Here is a 17,815-nt window from a genome sequence, read left to right as displayed (position 1 = left end):
TGCACTTATTATACCCTATTAGGAAATTGATCGAACATTGGAATATAAACATAAAAAATGCTTAATATATACTTTGCGTTTTTTTTTTAAAGGAACAAAAGTCAGGCCAACCAGCCTAAAGCTACCAACCAGTGGCCCACTGTCTCCCAATAGCAGGAGTTCATCACCTGGATGTTCTGATACAACCTCAGATGCCAGTAGTTATGATCTCCCAGAACCAATGAGGACTCCTACCAGTGGGGGACTGTACACAATCTGTTTCACAGGTAGTATGCATCTGGATGACATGATAAAATGTACATCAGAAAGAACGCAGCAGTACACAGATAGATCAAATTCACCAAGTTCAGTATCTTCAGCAAGCTACGATGATTCTCCAAACAACACTCTCACAAGAGGCAGTAGCATGTTGATGCAAACTTCAACACAAACTGCATCAGAATCATTGACACAAACATCTACAATACCTGTTAACAATCCCACCCATAGTGACCTTTGGAAAGAATTTGAAAATAGAAGTATAGTTGAGAATTTTGAAGAGATTCTTCCTGGAAACCAAAACAGTGCATCAAAAATTAGTGAAGACCACCAAACAACTACACAATTGGTTAGAGCCACAAAGACAGAGGACCAGCTTAATAGTCCAAGAAAAAGCTACTATGATCATCGATATGGAATTTTTGTTGTAGAAACACCAGAACACCATGAGAATATAGCATCACCACCATTGTCTGCTGATAATGGAAAATATAATGTAACAAAAGACACATCTGATGGAACAACATGTTTCACTTTGACAACTGATGGGAAATATTTAGTTAAACCTAAGTCAAGCATTCCCACTCAAGAAAAAGTATCCAATGGCGGAAGACTTAGCCCTCCAAAGTTTGTAACACCATCGCCAAGGCTACAAAGAAAGACTGTCATGACAACTGATTTAGATAGAGTATTGGAATGGAATGAAACAAGCTGTGGTCAGCCTGTTGTAATGGTTACAAAAACAAACCAACGGAAACCAAAGGAGCCCAGTAGACCTGCCATTAGCCAAGCTTCTACATCACAGATTGAAAAGTCGTCTCACAATTCAACATTACAGAATACTCTTCAAGAAAGAACAGAACCTAGTAACAAATCAAATGATATCTGGAAACGAAAGCTATCAGATGAAAAAATAACAGAGACCGATATCGTTTGGCAAAAGCAGAGTCCTACACAAATGAGAGCAAATAAAATTATCAACAAAGATGTTCAAGATATAGCAAGTCCAAATGGATTTGGATCTGAAGGTTATGATACAATTAAACGATCACCTAGGCAAAAACAGCCTTCCACTACTTCTCAAACAAAATATACATCTGAGAGCATTCATGTTTCAATACCAACAATCCATTTTGGTGACAATTATACTCCTCTTCAGACAACTATAAATACAAACCAGAACATAGCCAATCTTCAACAAAGTGATCAGCATGTTGAACAACCTAATTTTCTTGTAAACAATAATGACATTCAAAAGTCTACTAATAATGGTCTCTTAAATATAAGTACTTCACCAAATCAAATTTCAGATGCACATATATCAAGTACAGAGAATGAAGTAACTCATCAGAGTCCACTAGCATCACCAGTCAAAGGTGATCGTACCTTGTTAGATTCCCCAGATTCAGATATTAACTCAGTCCAGAGTTCACCTTGCAATGCCTTGCCTGCAATAAATAATACTCTATGTTCTAATCCAGAGCCAAGTCCTTCTGGGTCACCTGTAAAAAACAAAGACAATTTAGAAAGCAAACAATTAAAATCAAATTCAAATGCTACTAATAACAGTACATTAAAAGAAATTAAGCAACCACCAATGATACACATACAACTACCTGGAACGAACCAAATTCTTCAGAGTGATAGCTACATTGAATTTGAAACTGGTTTTGGGATATCTAGTGACAAATTGTCAGGAAATGTATACTCATCACTACACCAATCAAGGCGACATGACATATTTGTACAAGCAGAACCAAGTTTACAGTTGATATCACCAGTTGAAAAGAAAGCAAAAAATGATTCAAAAAATTCATTTAGAAACTCATATAAAGAAGAGCTTCAAAACAGTAACAATGACCCTGATTTGGCAATTATTAGAGCTGCTGGAAAGATAGAACACGTCAGGCAACTAAGTATTACACCTCCTAAAACTAAACAGGATCAATCAAGTCACAGGATACCTTGTGAAATTAATTTTATAAATGGACTTGAAGCATCTAAATATCATAGTCCTTCAAAGAGAAGTGAGCAAGACAGTTCACCTAGACCCAATCGTAATAATAGTAATCATGTAGAGGAAGGAACACCATCATCTCCAACACAATATGTATTTGATCCGCACCGAAAACCTACTTTTTCAATTTTAAAGAAAAGGAATGGAGAGTCAGATAAATATTTTAAAAGTACTAGGAAAGAACGTTTATCGTTTTTGCAAGCAAGTAAACACAAGGTTAACGTTAAAAATGAAGATCTTTATAGAAAAGCTGTTATGGCATCTTTAAGCAATGCAAAGGGACCATTTGGATCTGATAACTCCATTAATCTGAATTCTATACCAACACGAGGTATCACATTTTCAGATACAGTTATTGTTGATCATACTCCAGTCAAAGTTTGTCAGGTGTCTGGAAAGCCTCAGACATCCCTTGAAGATTTTCGGTTTCTTCTTCAACAACAATCTCTTTCACCTAGAACAGAATCTGCAGCTTCTGCCCTTAATGTCAGTGGTAAGAATAACCGGCACAATGCTACAGAATTACTAGTGAAGTCTGCATATATGGATCGTAGTCAGGTGAATGGATTCCCAGAAACTTCAGGTGGAATTAAAGTAGTTTCAATGTTTGACAGGAAGTTTATGGATGGGTCTGGAAATAGTAATTTAAAATTTATACCAAACCCACCATCACTTGAATCTCCAACAGATGGAACAAAGAATTTTCCAATGTTGTCTATTGAAGACTTGAAATGTCAGTCTAGACAGTCCTTACCTATTCCACCTCCAGATGCAACATTTAATTGGTTAAAAGGAGTTACTGCTTCTTCATCAGTGCCAGATAGGCCATCACCTGGTCCGTCAAGATCTCTACTCATGGAGGAGATAAGAAGGCAATCTGGATCAGTATCACGTCTGGTTGCAATTAATCACATAGATCAACAAGTAGATAAAAAGCAAACACTATCTGGGAATGAGAATGATGGCGGAAAACCTGAATTTCATGGTTTGTTTAATTCAATTTCAACTAAAGTCAAGAGATTGCCATTAGCAGAGAATGTGACAGAAAGTGAACATGAATATCCAACAGATGCATGGGATTGAAGTGGTCCATCAACAATTCTATAAAGTAATTGAAAGTACCACATGTTTCTTGTATTATTTTTATTTTAATTGTGTTTTAACAGTTATCATAGACAATTTTTTTTAAACACAAACAGTCCAGTCTAAATATAATTGGAAGGAAGATAAAGTATGTAACATAATTGATTTCAAATACAGTAATGTGACAAGCAGGATAATTTTAAATTCAATTATGTTATGTGTTATTCAAATGAAACTAACGGTGCCCAATATTGTGAATGTATAATGTGCCAAATTAATGTAAAACTATAAACGCATTATCTTAAAGTTCCATTATGAAATAAGGTGCACAATAAATAGGATTAGGTGTATGTTTTTCATTATTTTTAGAATAATGAAGAAAAATGGTGTATAAATAATTAATAAATTTAATTTTCTAATTGCCTTTTAAACTCCACAAAAAGAATCTTTACTATTAAGGCTAGTATTAAATCTTTTGATTATTGTTATTTTATCAAATGTCCCTAGTAATAGTAAATAAATGTTTTGTAAACATACTGTTAAAACTTCCCTTAAAACCCACTATAATTGTCAGTACATACATTTCTCTAGTTCTTTTTTTGCACTGTTTAATATTAACATGATTTGCATTTTGTTAAAAATATTTCTACTTTCTAACCACACTTAATTAAATACAATTACATTAATTCCACCACAATACAACACTATAATTCATATGATCCAAGAAGTATTAGTATGTATTTTTAACCTGTTTTGATCCTCCAACTACAATAAAAGCATAGCAACAACAAAGTAGAGAAACATCAACAGCAGAGAAACATCAGCAGCAATGAAACATCAAAAGCAGAGAAACATCAACAGCAGAGAAGCATCAAAAGCAGAAAATTGTTTTAGGCAAATTGGAAAGCAAATAAAACACAAGCACAAAAACTGTTTAGTTGACAGTCCATTGAGCACCAGTTTATTAGAATATGAATGCTGCACATACCAAACTCTGGTGTTATATTTACATGTAATCTTTCATAGTCATTCCAATTATTTAATTTTTGTTTATATTTAATTTAATTTATATGGTAGCAAATGAAATGTTTATAGTCCATTTACAGTGCTCATATGCAAAATTTTATTTCCATATTAATATTCAGGTGGATAACAAAACTAAAACTACTGTATCTGTATATTGGGGAAAACCATGTTTAAACTTCCAAACACCAGATGTTTCAGGAGGACAATCTATAACTTTTAATAATAAGTATATAGTAGTATTGTGATCACTTTTGTGCAATGAATCAGTACATAATTATATGTGGTGATGATGACACATATTCATAAAATCTACATCATCTTTTTGAGGTCATTTCTTTTTTATTTATTTTGAACGCCTTGTGGATATGTTACTTAAATTACTTGGATATTCCCAAAATGATGATAAACTAAAGTTCTTCAAATTGCAATGTTGTGTTCAACTCAAAACAGTTTTCAGTGCAATTGTAAGTTTAAAGTTATTATCTATTTCCCATTTAAAGTGCAGAATATCCAGAATATCATAAACTGTGTGCTGTTTGTAAATACAAAAAATGACATGCTATTAAATTAGTAATACATATAGAATATTGAACGAAATATAATTTAAAAAAAAACCTTGATGTGAAACTGGTTGTGGACATGTTTGTGCAAAATATTTTTTATTTTGGAGGTCGTAGTTCAATCAATTAGTGATATATTGTATTGTATAACTATGTGTCCAAAAGTCACCAGTACTACAAACCAGACCTTTATATTGGGCCTACTTCAATGTTCATGCCTCTAGACAATAAAAGTATGTCAATATTTAAATTACTGTACATTGGTATTTCAAACTTTCAAAAGCTTACAGATAATTTACAATAATTGTTTTTTTTTAGACATGTAGTTATAACATTCCGATATTTATTGTGCAATTTATAAATATTAAGAAGTGTAATTTGTTGTAATTTTGAATGTTAACTTCTTTTGACTAAATTAATACAAAATATGGAAGTATTTTTAATAATGTATTACTGCTAATTACCATTAAAAGGGGAATTGCTGAGTTTAAAATCATTATTATTTAATAAGAAAATATGAGCATACAACCACATAATAACTCGGTGAAAAATAAGACTGTTCAGTGGCTACATGTTTTCATTTGTTAGAGAAGATAAAATAAAAATATAACCTTCAATTATCAAGTTTTACATTATTACTATTACTACCAAAGACATGTTAAGGTCTTCTCTCATTATGCAGCTCCTTCTGTTTCACTAATGTTGGAAGACTAGTGTATGGATGTTAGTGTAGAAAGCATTATTCATGTATAATCACTGTTGTAATTTCTATTTTATTTTGACAAAAATATGTAATTTGTTATACATTTTATATTAGCACAATATATTAATTTTATTACAGTGTACATGGTAGCAAGAATTACATTGAGTAATTTATGATAAATAATATTGTTTTAATTAGAAAATTTAAAGATCTTCATGAAGATCAACATTTAGCTATGGTCGGTAATTAGTAACTAATATCTGTGCTATTTAAAAATGATTCAATTTTAGTAGATTTGAATGTTATCTCTATATTTTATTCGAATAATAATATCTGAAGCGTGGTGTTTAAAGCATGTATTAGTGTAGTAAGTAATTCTTAAGACTATTATACTATCTACATATTATACAATCATTTGAAATATATTTCCATTGTAAAAGAAAGCTTCAAGATTTGCCAATAAGTCCTTTCTGGTAATAAGCACCCAAAATTGCCTTATTAATAAAGAACAATATACATGGGTCAAGTTGGTAATTGGTTAAATTATAGTTTTGTAGATATTTTGGTCAATAGTCTCAACACTGTAGTAAGAAACCACACTCCGGAATCTCGGATCAGTGGTAGTATTTTTAGTAAAATCTTTTTAAAGAAATGTTTGATAATGTGATTAAGGTGTCAAAATGAATAGAGACAATGCTCCGTTTCAGTCTATTGGAGATATATTTACCAAGTTTTGATTTTTTTCCCATCTGCTATCATTCCTTGTAGATATTTTAACAAAAATTGTAAATATAATTGTTAACTATACAATATATTGACATTTTATTGTGTGTGATATTTTTTGTCTATGTTGTTAATTTCCAAAGAAATCAATTACGGTAATAATATTTAAAAATAAACTGTATGTTGTATGAATAAATATGTAAACAGTTAATATAAATTTATGTATAGATATAGTCGATTTTATGCAAGCTTAATTGTAAATCATGTTATAAACTATAGTGATAAACTATAGTGATAAATGTATCTATAGGGCTATTGATAGAATGTTTGACATCCATATCACAGCGATTAGAAGTAAGAGATTATGTAATCTAATTGTGAAATGCATTTAAACATCGTATCTTCGTATCTCAAAGATTACCTGAGATTTATTTTATTAGATTTGTCTTGTTTTTAACTTATTTAAGCACTTTGTTTACATTATGATTTAAGTTATGTTATTTACTTATTTTTATCTTGGGCCATTTTTAATTCTTGTATAGTTGAATAGTACTGTATACAGTACTTTTTGAATATAAATAAGTCCTGTAGAAGAGTTTACTCGAATAGGAGAAAATAAAGGATACGGATCAATACGTTGTTTGATAATATGTTTGAATGCTGTATTGTCACTTTAGGCCATAGTAAAATACAATAAAAATAGTGTTGTGCTTAAAAGAAATATTTGCACCTCTAATCTATATTGACAACAGGACATACATTAAGCGTGAGGTAACTTATTATCGACCGATGATTTTGTCATGGCTTTTCTGGGCATTGATTTTATTGAAATGTTAATATTTTTGGTTATCCGCACTTTTCTATCTTATTCTTAATTCTTTCCCAGAATTTTGTTGCACGTGTATCTCTAATTTTTGTGGACATAACATCGTATAACTGATGTGCAGCAAACGTTGTTATATGACGTTAGAGTCGCGCAGCGTAAGTTATTAGACAGGCAGCCCAGAGACATTTGGTTAGATGAGCTAGGTACCAATATCTGACTATTTAAGTGTGTTGGGGGTCACTTGATGTCAATGAAAATGGGAGTCTGCCGGGTACCCCCTGCTGCGTCTAGACCGGGGGACCCCCGAAACGTGCTAAAAAATCGGCCCCGGTTAGATGAGAGAGATACCACCTAATTTTACCACCATGGGATGCCCATTGGCATCCTAATACCAGTATCACAAACGACAGACTTTTTCTCTGCTGCAAAAGGCCCGCCAGACCCCCCGAAAGGAGGGCCGAAAATGGGGTTAGCATAGATGAGTGAGGTACCACTCAAAATTAATGCCAAATGAACAAGTTGTGTTCATACAATACTAAATGGATAACAACAGACTAATTGTCTGCTGAAACGCAAGTGCCAGACACCCTAAAGTTAGACTAGAGACCCCCTTCCCCCAACTAGCCCAGCTTAGATGTTGTAGATACCACCAGCAATCAATGTTATATGATTTAGCACATTGTAAGCAATACTAAATGACCTATTACAGACTATCTGTACACTGCCTTGGCCCTGGCAGACCCCTCTAAAGTTAGACTAGAGAAACCCCCCCCCCCCTTTCCCCAACTATCCCAGCTCAGATATTGTAGATACCACCAGCAACCAATGTTATATGATTTAGCACATTGTAAGCAATACCAAATGACCTATTACAGACTATCTGTACACTGCCTTGGCCCTGGCAGACCCCATCTAAAGTTCAACTAGAGACCCCATTTACCCCAAATATGGCCTAGCTTAGATATTGTAGATACCACCAGCAGCAAAAAAAACCACCTAAAACAACATGTTTAATTGAATAAAGTTTAACTTTAATCGAACTAACACAAAACAATTGAAAATATATCACATCAATGACGATAAAATGACCATTACCATTCTAAAGGGGAAAATAGTTTTAAGAGTTTCACTTAAAGCTTATATAATCCAAATATATATATAACAAGTACGGATTCGGGTAAATTTAGCATTCCTGCTAGATTTGTGAGGATCTGGAATTCCTTGCCTTTGAATGTCAAAGATACATTCGTCTGTAACTCTTGCGACCTATTTTAAGAGAAAGCTTAGTAATCACCTTATCAAATTCAGGATTGTAGAAACTTAATCAAAAGTGATTTGATTAATTAATAGTTGGTAATTTTAAATGCTGTATATTATAATCTTAATCCTGTATTCATATTTATATATATAAATCCAAAGGCAAATAACTGAAAAAATGACAATGCTGTGGGTATCAGTGGCTGGATCTCAATGGAGATACAAAAAAAGCGAAAAGCTAAATCAAAAGGATAAAGTAAAACAGCCAGAAACGTTAGCAGAGCTTTCGGGCAACACTAGCCCTTTATCAGTGCAAGTGAAGGAATTTGGATAACGTCATAGTATAAGAACTGGCAAGTGCTGCCTGGGTGGACAGGAATAAAATAAATACAACAAAAGGAGACAGGGTGGAGTCTGAATAAGAGTAGAAAACAAAGAAGGTAGCTTGGTAGAGATATAAACAATTTTGGAATGAAACTAAAAAACAGCTTAAATGGTGGTTAATATTGAAACTTAAATTTTGGTAGTCATTGGAATAATTTTACCGACCTGGGAGTATGTTTCTAATGTTAAGTACAAAATGTTTTGTGGTTTTAAGTTGTAATTCCCAGTGGTTTTCTTTGTCTTTGCGAGTTTTGTCGCTCCATTTGACATCATGGAATATTGCAATAACTCTGAAATTTGCAATCGAGTGACCAGCTGAATTAAAATGTTCGGCTACAGGTTGATCGAGCTTTAATGATCTGTGTTGTGTCATTCTCATACGGAGAGTGTTTTTTGTTTCTCCGACGTACTGTTTGCCACAAAAATTACAGTATATGAGATAAATGACGTTTTTGGTTAGACAATTAATTGATTGTCTTAGCCGAAAAATGCGGCCAGTTTGGTTACTCTTAAATTGTTCAGTAGAATCAACCAATGAACAAGTTTTGCAAGATTTGCCGCAAAGGTGACTGCCCAAATTTTGTCTGTCATGAGAGTTAATTTCACTCTTAAATTTGGATCTGACTAATATATCACGAATGTTGGGAGGTCTACGAAATGCAATAATGGGTGGTTCCGGAAAAACAGTCCTGAGACGTTCTGTGGACTGTAGAATGGGCATATGCTATAAGTAATAGTTCGTAATGGAGGCAACCTAGGGTGATAGGTTGTGACCAATGGCACTCTGGTCGAACTTGGCTGACGTGGTTTGTACGTCAGTGTTTGACATCGAGGAATATCTTTTGCTTTCTTTATAGCAGTTTCGATGTATTCCTTCTTGTAATTTCTATTCCGGAGATGTCCGGTTAGTTCTTCGGTACGATTCTAAAAAAAATCTAAATCTGAAGAACAGATACGTCTGATACGTAATGCTTTACTGTTCGGTATGTTTTTAGTACAGTGTTGGGGATGACAACTGCTAGGGAGCAGGTACATATTTTTATCCGTGGGTTTACGGAATAAGTCAGTTTTGAGTGTACCATTTTCTATGGTCACTATATAGTGTCCAAAAAATCAACGATACTAGTGGATTTGGTAGCTGTAAATTTGATAGTTGGGTGGGCTGAATTAATATTGAGAAGAAAAAATTCCAAATTATCTTCACCATGGGTCCAGACCATGAAGATGTTGTCAATGTATCTAAATATATATTTTATGGCGATCCTGTTTTGGTGTTTTTTCTTTACACTGTTGGATCTTGAATAAATAAAATAAAACCAAAAAAGTGGTTTATTAGGTTTGAGGGACAGCAATTTGGCCTCAAATTGTCCCATAAATAAATTTGCAAAAGATGCCGCCATTTTTGTGCCCATCGCTGTGTCATGAATTTGAAGGTAATGGTCATTTCCAAAAATTAAATTGTAGGTTAAAATCAACATGACCAGTTCTCATAAATGAGCTTCAGTAGGCGTTTTGCCTGGAATTTGTTTGTAATTTAAAATACATGCGTCGGCTCCTTCTTCGTGAGGGATATTAGTATACAACGATGAAACATCTAATGTAGCCAGAACAGAATTATTATGTAAATTTTGAATTTGGTTAATTTTGCGGATAAAGTCCGTGGAGTCCTGAATGTATGAAGAGAGATCAGTCACATATGGTCTAAGTAAATCATCCCCATATTCAGAAATTTTCTCTGTAGCAGTGCCATTGCCCGAAATAATGGTTCTACCAGGACTGCCTGCTTTGTGGATTTTAGGTAGGAAATAAAATCTGCCTGGAACTGTACCAAATGAGGTTCAATCTTAGGATCGATGGAGTGTTTTTTTACCATCACAGAAACAGATTTGGCCACCTTATCCGCAATTTCCGGGATGGGATCCGTTGTAAGTTTACGATATATAATGAAGAGGATTGTTTACCTGTCTTAAGTATTCCTCTTCATAAAATTTGATGTCCATAGCAACAGTGACAGAACCTTTATCAGCGATCAGCGGGTTTAATGATGATATCATTAGGCTGACGCAATGTGGCAACGGCCTGCCTCCTGCCTCTCTTGTTTTGAGACATTGTCACGTTTATCTGGACTCGGGACGTAGTTTTGTACATCCTCCTCAATAGCCTGGATAAATGTTTCTAAAGCTGGACAACGATTTTTAGGTGGATTCCAGGAACTTTTTGGTTTAAATTTGTTAACGTTGCCTTCGTTTTGCGTGGTGCTGCTGTCTGAATCAGCAAAATATTCACGTAATCGTAATCTTCTGGAGAAAGACTCCATATCCAAAGATAGTTGTTGTGCGCCGACCTGCCTTGGTTTTGGCCAGAATTTAAGTCCTCAGGAAAGAAGTTTTTTCTCTCCATCGGAAAGTCGACAATTAATTTCAACAACTGAATCTTGTTATAAGTCCCAACGAACCTTCTGCAGGGTTTCCTAAAAGCCCTGAAGTCATCCGAAGGTAGACCTGCAGGTAGACCAAATTTGTGATGTCCCCTTCAGGCCATTACCGTTGATTGCTTACGGCAATCATTGGCGATAATCCTGAGTTTGTTTTGAAACTCAGAGATGCAGGATTCTAGAGTGAATTTCAACGTCAAACTCAGTGAGGACTTTGCGGCAATTGCCAATTTGGATCTCATTGAGTTGACAAGCATTTTTGTAAAAGATTATATTAATTTTGTTCAAGTACCTTTTTTAATAGATACAGTACTACATATCTACATAAATAAACTACATAAAAAAAAAATTATATATATATATATATATAATTTTTTTTTAAATATTTTTTCGATCGAGATACGGTATTGTTCAGTCTATCTGAAGATCGTTTAACGTGAAACACTGTGATAGACGTCCGTGTTCCATCTACTTTATAAAAATATATATTCGCTCTTGATTCCAATTGAACACTCTTGCAGCCTAAACGCATCTATATATACCATGAAAGCCCCAGTGGTCTAATGGTTAGGACATCTGCATATCAAGCAGGCGGTCCGAGTTCGAGTCTCGGTTGGGGCGACTTTTTCTCATTCTCACAGATTTCCTCATCTTTATCGTTTCAAATTAATTAATTAAATTTCAGTATATCACCGGGCGGTTTAGAATTAATGTTCTTTGCCTACTGTGTTTATATATATATATATATATATATACAGGATTAAGATTATAATATACAGCCTTTAAAATTACCCACTATTAATTAACCAAATCACTTTAGATTAAGTTAATACAATCCTGAATTTGAATTAAGGTGATTACTAAGCTTTCTCTTAAAATAGGTCCAAGAGTTACAGACGAATGTATCTTTGACATCCAAAGGCAAGGAATGCTAAATTTACCCGAATCCATACTTGTTATATATATTTGGCTTATATAAGTTTTAAGTGAAACTCTTAAACTATTTTCCCTTTAGAATGGTAATGGTCATTTTATCGTCATTGATGTGATATATTTTCAATTGTTTTGTGTTAGTTCGATTAAAGTTAAACTTTATTCAATTAAACATGTTGTTTTAGGTGTTGTTTTTGCTGCTGGTGCTGGTGATATCTACAATATCTAAGCTAGGCCATACTTGGGGTAAATGGTGTGACTAGTCGAACTTTAGAGGGGTCTGCCAGTGCCAAGGCAGTGTACAGATGGTCTGTAATAGGTCATTTGGTATTGCTTACTATGTGCTAAATCATATAACATTGGTTGCTGGTGGTATCTACAATATCTAAGCTGGGCTAGTTGGGGGAAGGGGGGTCTCTAGTCTAACTTTAGGGTGTCTGGCACTTGCGGTGCAGCAGACAATTAGTCTGTTGTTATCCATTTAGTATTGTATGAACACAACTTGTTCATTTGGCATTAATTTTGAGTGGTACCTCACTCATCTATGCTAACCCCATTTTAGGCCCTCCCTCGGGGGGTCTGGCGGGCCTTTTGCAGCAGAGAAAAAGTCTGTCGTTTGTGATACTGGTATAAGGATGCCAATGGGCATCCCATAGTGGTAAAATTAGGTGGTATCTCTCTCATCTAACCTGGGCCGATTTTTTAGCACGTTTCGGGGTCCCCCCGGTCTAGACGCAGCAGGGGGTACCCGGCAGACTCCCATTTTCATTGACTTCAAGTGACCCCCAACACACTTAAATAGTCAGATATTGGTACCTAGCTCATCTAACCAAATGTCTCTGGGCTGCCGGTCTATATGGTTGCTCATAAATTCTGAGCAAAAATATGGAGCAACTTTTGACATGATAAAAATGGCGAGCTACGCAAAAAATTACGCGAGTACGGTAGTTGTCCTAGAGGGTAGTTGTCCTAGGGGGTAATTGTCCTAGGGGGTAGTTGTCCTAAGAGGGTAGTTGTCCTATGAGGGTGGTTGTCCAGGGGGTTATTGTCCAGGTGGTAGTTGTCTGGTGGGTAGTTGTCCTCTTTGATCAAGCACCCTCTCTGTTAACACGATCACATTAAGTTGAAGACAATTTTTCTTATTTTTCCGTCACCGATTTCCATCCTAACACAACATTTTTACAAGTAGTACAAAATTAATTTCTAATCAATTTTGCGTTCATTTTAGGTCATTTTGAGCATTTCAAATTTGTTTAATTTTTGCGTTTTGCGTACGCGCTGGTGCGCACAGCTCGCACAAATTTGTTTTTCATACCACCTGTAGTAGATTTCATTCATTTTGATTAACGTTAATTGCAAAATAACGACGCATGTACACGTTAAACTTTAATAATCGTGTGCTAAATAATAGGGAACTTAATGAAAATTTGTGCAAAAATATACCTATTTTTAATCAGTTATAGCTCCTCATGATGGCTGGTTACCCAATTTTTTTGTAAATGTATTATGGAAGCTGATGAGTTGTAGATATCAATTGATGTAAAATTTGTACCTACCGGATGTTCTGACGTCACCATATGGTCACTCGAATTTAAAAAATAGAATTTGTTTCTCTTTAGTACTAGTTAATCCAATTTAATTTATGCTTATCCCAAGATTTTAATATGTTCTTTCTCAATCAATTTTCTTTCACAGGCGTTCAAAAAATTGAATTTTTATTACGTCATCATATTAAAAAATTAGAATAACGTGACCTACTTAATTTCGTCTATACAATATATTTCAATCTGTTATAGCTTCTCAGAATAAAAGTGACCAGCATGATTAAAACTTATTATGGAAGCTGTTGAATTGTAGTTATGAATTCCTATAAAAATGTTGTCTATCTGATGTCATAAAGTCATCATATGGCCAATTGAATTAAAAAAGTCAGATTTTCATCTCTTTCGTAAAAATTCACCGCATTTAAAATAGCGCGCATCTCACTTTTTCGTGTCTAAAATTCTTAACATTTTCATTAATGTAATTATTTAGATAATTATCTTCTAAAATTGCTATCTTTATACAGTATTACATTTTGATGACGTCATCAAGTTAAAAATTGGGTTAAAAATGGGTCTCGTAATTTCATCTTTGCTACACTGTATATAACATATACAGAGTATTCCGTAAATACTGTTATGCTTTGACACAAAATAGGTACAATTCAACACTGTAAACATATTTAATTCATGTCATAGTATGACATAATACACCATAATAATTGCTGGCGTTCATATAATGTATGTGGTGCATGTTGCGTTTGCGCGGATAACCCGAACTCGTCAAAGTAACGAGTTCAAATCTAGTTTACTGTTTAAAATTGTATTTTCAGTATTCGTATAAAAAGGATTTCTTTTCAAAACACAAAGAGGTTTTTAAATGATTATAGGTGTCGAAATACTGGTATAGGCCCGATTAAAGTAAATTGGAAGGCTAATCCATGTATTGCGCTATACGACAAATGGACTCACATTTTGATCATGAATGATTATTATAAAACACTAGTTGTTTAAATAATCCATTTCTTGTAATGGGAATCGTTGATGGTACCAACGAACTTGTTTTGATAGTGAAAACACAATATTACAAGTTCCCCTTTTCAATGTATTTATTTTGAAAGGTTAATTAGAACTAGATTCTAGTTGGGGCAGCAAAGTGCTCATTTAGCCGTTAAAACGCTGTATTTAGTCGCGTGCAACGCGACTCTACAGGTCACTATGTCGGTCGGTTGATCGGTAAACACTAACTTGAGCACGCGACACTGCAGCCATGTATTATAGTCCATGGGATTTAGCTAAAAAATGACCCTTTTCTCACACAAATTGCAAGAAAAGGTTTTTTTGATGAAATGTGTTCTTTAGACCCTACTGAACACATTTATCAGCGTTAGGACATTTTTAGACAACGGGAAGTAGCCTAATTTGCATAATTAAAAATGGCGGCCATTTTTAATAACGTACTCTGTATCTTGGAAACCGCTAGTCACAGATACGTAATTATGGTGTCAAAATCGTTAGAATATATGTTTTTATATTCACTTTAATGAAAAAGTTTGTCCAAAAATGAATAGAAGTGCTATTTCTAACATTATTGACCTTTGACCTTGATTTATCATATCTCAGCAACCACTAATCGGAGATATACAAATTAGGGCTTAAATTGTTCAGAAACTACACATTTATATCCAGTCTAATGGCATGTTTTGGCAAAAAATTGCGGATTCTAACATTATTGACCTTTGACCTTGATTTCTCGAATCTTAGCAACCACTAATAGGAGAGACACAATATAGCTCAAAATGTTCAGAAACTACACATTTATATTTAGTCTAATGGCATGTTTTAGCCAGACTGATTCTAACATTATTGACCTTTGAACTTTACACTACATAAAATCGCATAACTTTGAAAATATTGTACATATGAAATTATTTTTAGTGTCAAATTGTTCAGAACATACATGTTTCTATATATATTTTGTACAATAATGGCCTATTGTATGGTTATTAAAATTTTAACTATATTTGAGAAGGATTTCCACCCGGAATCTTCTTTATGTGGACATCCATTAGAACATGTGATTTGGCACTCTACAATGTAAAAGAGTTGCAACGTTGACTTATTACGTTTAGTTTAAAGTAGGCCATTGGTACATTAAATTTATAAGCATAAAATATTGCATTCATCTATAAACTGCCTACAAGTTTACACGTTTATTTCTTATCGTCTTCGCAGCTGAAGCTGAATTACAAGATATTTATATTAAAAGCATTAAAATTGATGGTAAACATAACTCTCTTTTCCCAGAAGTTTTTTGGGTCCAGCAGCTGGGATCTATAAATTATAGTCGAGTTTACAAAGTCACAAAACTGTCGGCCTTAGATACTATAACTGCTGCTTGCTTTAGCTTCTGAATGAGTAGTCCTCATGGGACGTAGCTGGCTAGAGCAGCAGCGTGAAAAAAAGGTAAAAATTAAACACATAGAAACATGGTACATACACAATACATTCACTTAAAAAAGTACAAAAACAAATTATAAAAGGTTAAAAACTATACACTACTGTGGATATTGAAATAAGTAAATAACTTAGTCTAATATTTTTTAGAATATTTTCAGTAACTAAATTAAAACTGTTTAAATGCACTTTACCACCATATTCTAAACAAGTAGTGCCAAATCACATGTTCTAATGAATGCCTACATGAAGATTCCGGGTTAGGCGATTTTATGTAGTGTAAAGTTCAAAGGTCAATAATGTTAGAATCAGCCATTTTTTGCTAAAACATGCCATTAGACTAAATATAAATGTGTAGTTTCTGAACATTTTGAGCTATATTGTGTGTCTCTCCTATTAGTGGTTGCTAAGATATGAGAAATCAAGGTCAAAGGTCAATAATATTAGAATCCGCCATTTCTTGCCAAAAACATGCCTTTAGACTGGATATAAATGTGTAGTTTCTGAACAATTTAAGCCCTAATTTGTATATCTCCGATTAGTGGTTGCTGAGATATGATAAATCAAGGTCAAAGGTCAATAATGTTAGAAATAGCACTTCTATTCATTTTTTGGACAAACTTTTTAATTAAAGTGAATATAAAAACATATATTCTAACGATTTTGACACCATAATTACGTATCTGTGACTAGCGGTTTCCAAGATACAGAGTACATTATTAAAAATGGCCGCCATTTTTAATTATGCAAATTAGGCTACTTCCCGTTGTCGAAAAATGTCCTAACGTTGAAAAATGTGTTCAGTAGGGTCTAAAGAAGAAATTTCATCAAAAAAACCTTTTCTTGCAATTAGTTTGATTTAAAAGTCTAAATCCCATGGACTATTATGGCCTTGTTTAACTGCGCAGGAGGTCACTGGGCATCTCATACTTGCGGTGACTTCCGGTTCGCTGTTTACATTCGCGGCAGATATATTTCGTATCCGGACAACTACCCCCTGGACAATTACCACCCGGACAACTACCACCCGGACAATGACCCCCCCCCCCCCCCCTAGGATAACTACAACCCGGACAATATACCCCCTAGGACAACTACCCCCTTAGGACAACTTCCACCCGGACAACTACCCCTAGGACAACTACCCCCTAGCACAACTACCCCCTAGGACAACTACCTTCCTAGGACAATTACCCTCTAGTCCAACTGCTATGCCCCTAGGACAACAACACCCTCTAACAACCACACCTATATCATGACATCTACATCTCGTTGTCCCCTCTTCACACACAATTTGATTTTACAATATTATAATTGGCACCAAAGGAAGCAGCTTGTTAATTTGGTTGCCAATCGTAGTTGTCCAAAGCTGTTGTTGTAATTTTCCTAGTGTGTAGTAAGAGGGTAGTTTTCCTAGGGGGTAATTGTCCTAGGGGGAATTGTCCTAGAGGGTAGTTGTCCTAGAAGGTAGTTGTCCTAGGGGGTAGTTGTCCTAGAGGGTAGTTGTCCTAGGGATAATTGTCCTAGGGGGTAGTTGTCCTAAGAGGGTAGTTGTCCGGGGAGTAGTTGTCCTAGTGTGATGATGATGATGACGTTATCAAACAAAAACTTGA

At 34.5% G+C, this 17,815-nt stretch overlaps 1 protein-coding gene across 2 annotated transcripts in view; it reads left to right on the top strand.

Annotated features, from left to right (window-relative positions):
• The window catches only part of LOC144848615 (uncharacterized), a 48,751-nt gene extending 41,746 nt beyond the window's left edge, over positions 1–7,005 (top strand). For both annotated transcript variants that reach the window (XM_078705431.1, XM_078705432.1), the window contains one exon: positions 93–7,005. In XM_078705431.1, coding sequence (XP_078561557.1) covers positions 93–3,358 — 3,266 coding nt within the window. In that variant the 3' untranslated portion in view covers positions 3,359–7,005. The remainder of the gene's footprint in view (positions 1–92) is intronic.
• The last annotated feature ends 10,810 nt before the right edge of the window (positions 7,006–17,815 follow it).

The sequence above is a fragment of the Antedon bifida genome, chromosome 7 (assembly GCF_963402885.1).
Source record: "Antedon bifida chromosome 7, ecAntBifi1.1, whole genome shotgun sequence".
Classification (NCBI taxonomy): domain Eukaryota; kingdom Metazoa; phylum Echinodermata; class Crinoidea; order Comatulida; family Antedonidae; genus Antedon; species Antedon bifida.
Note: the sequence above shows the minus strand (reverse complement) of the source record. Positions and strands in the feature narration are given on the sequence as shown.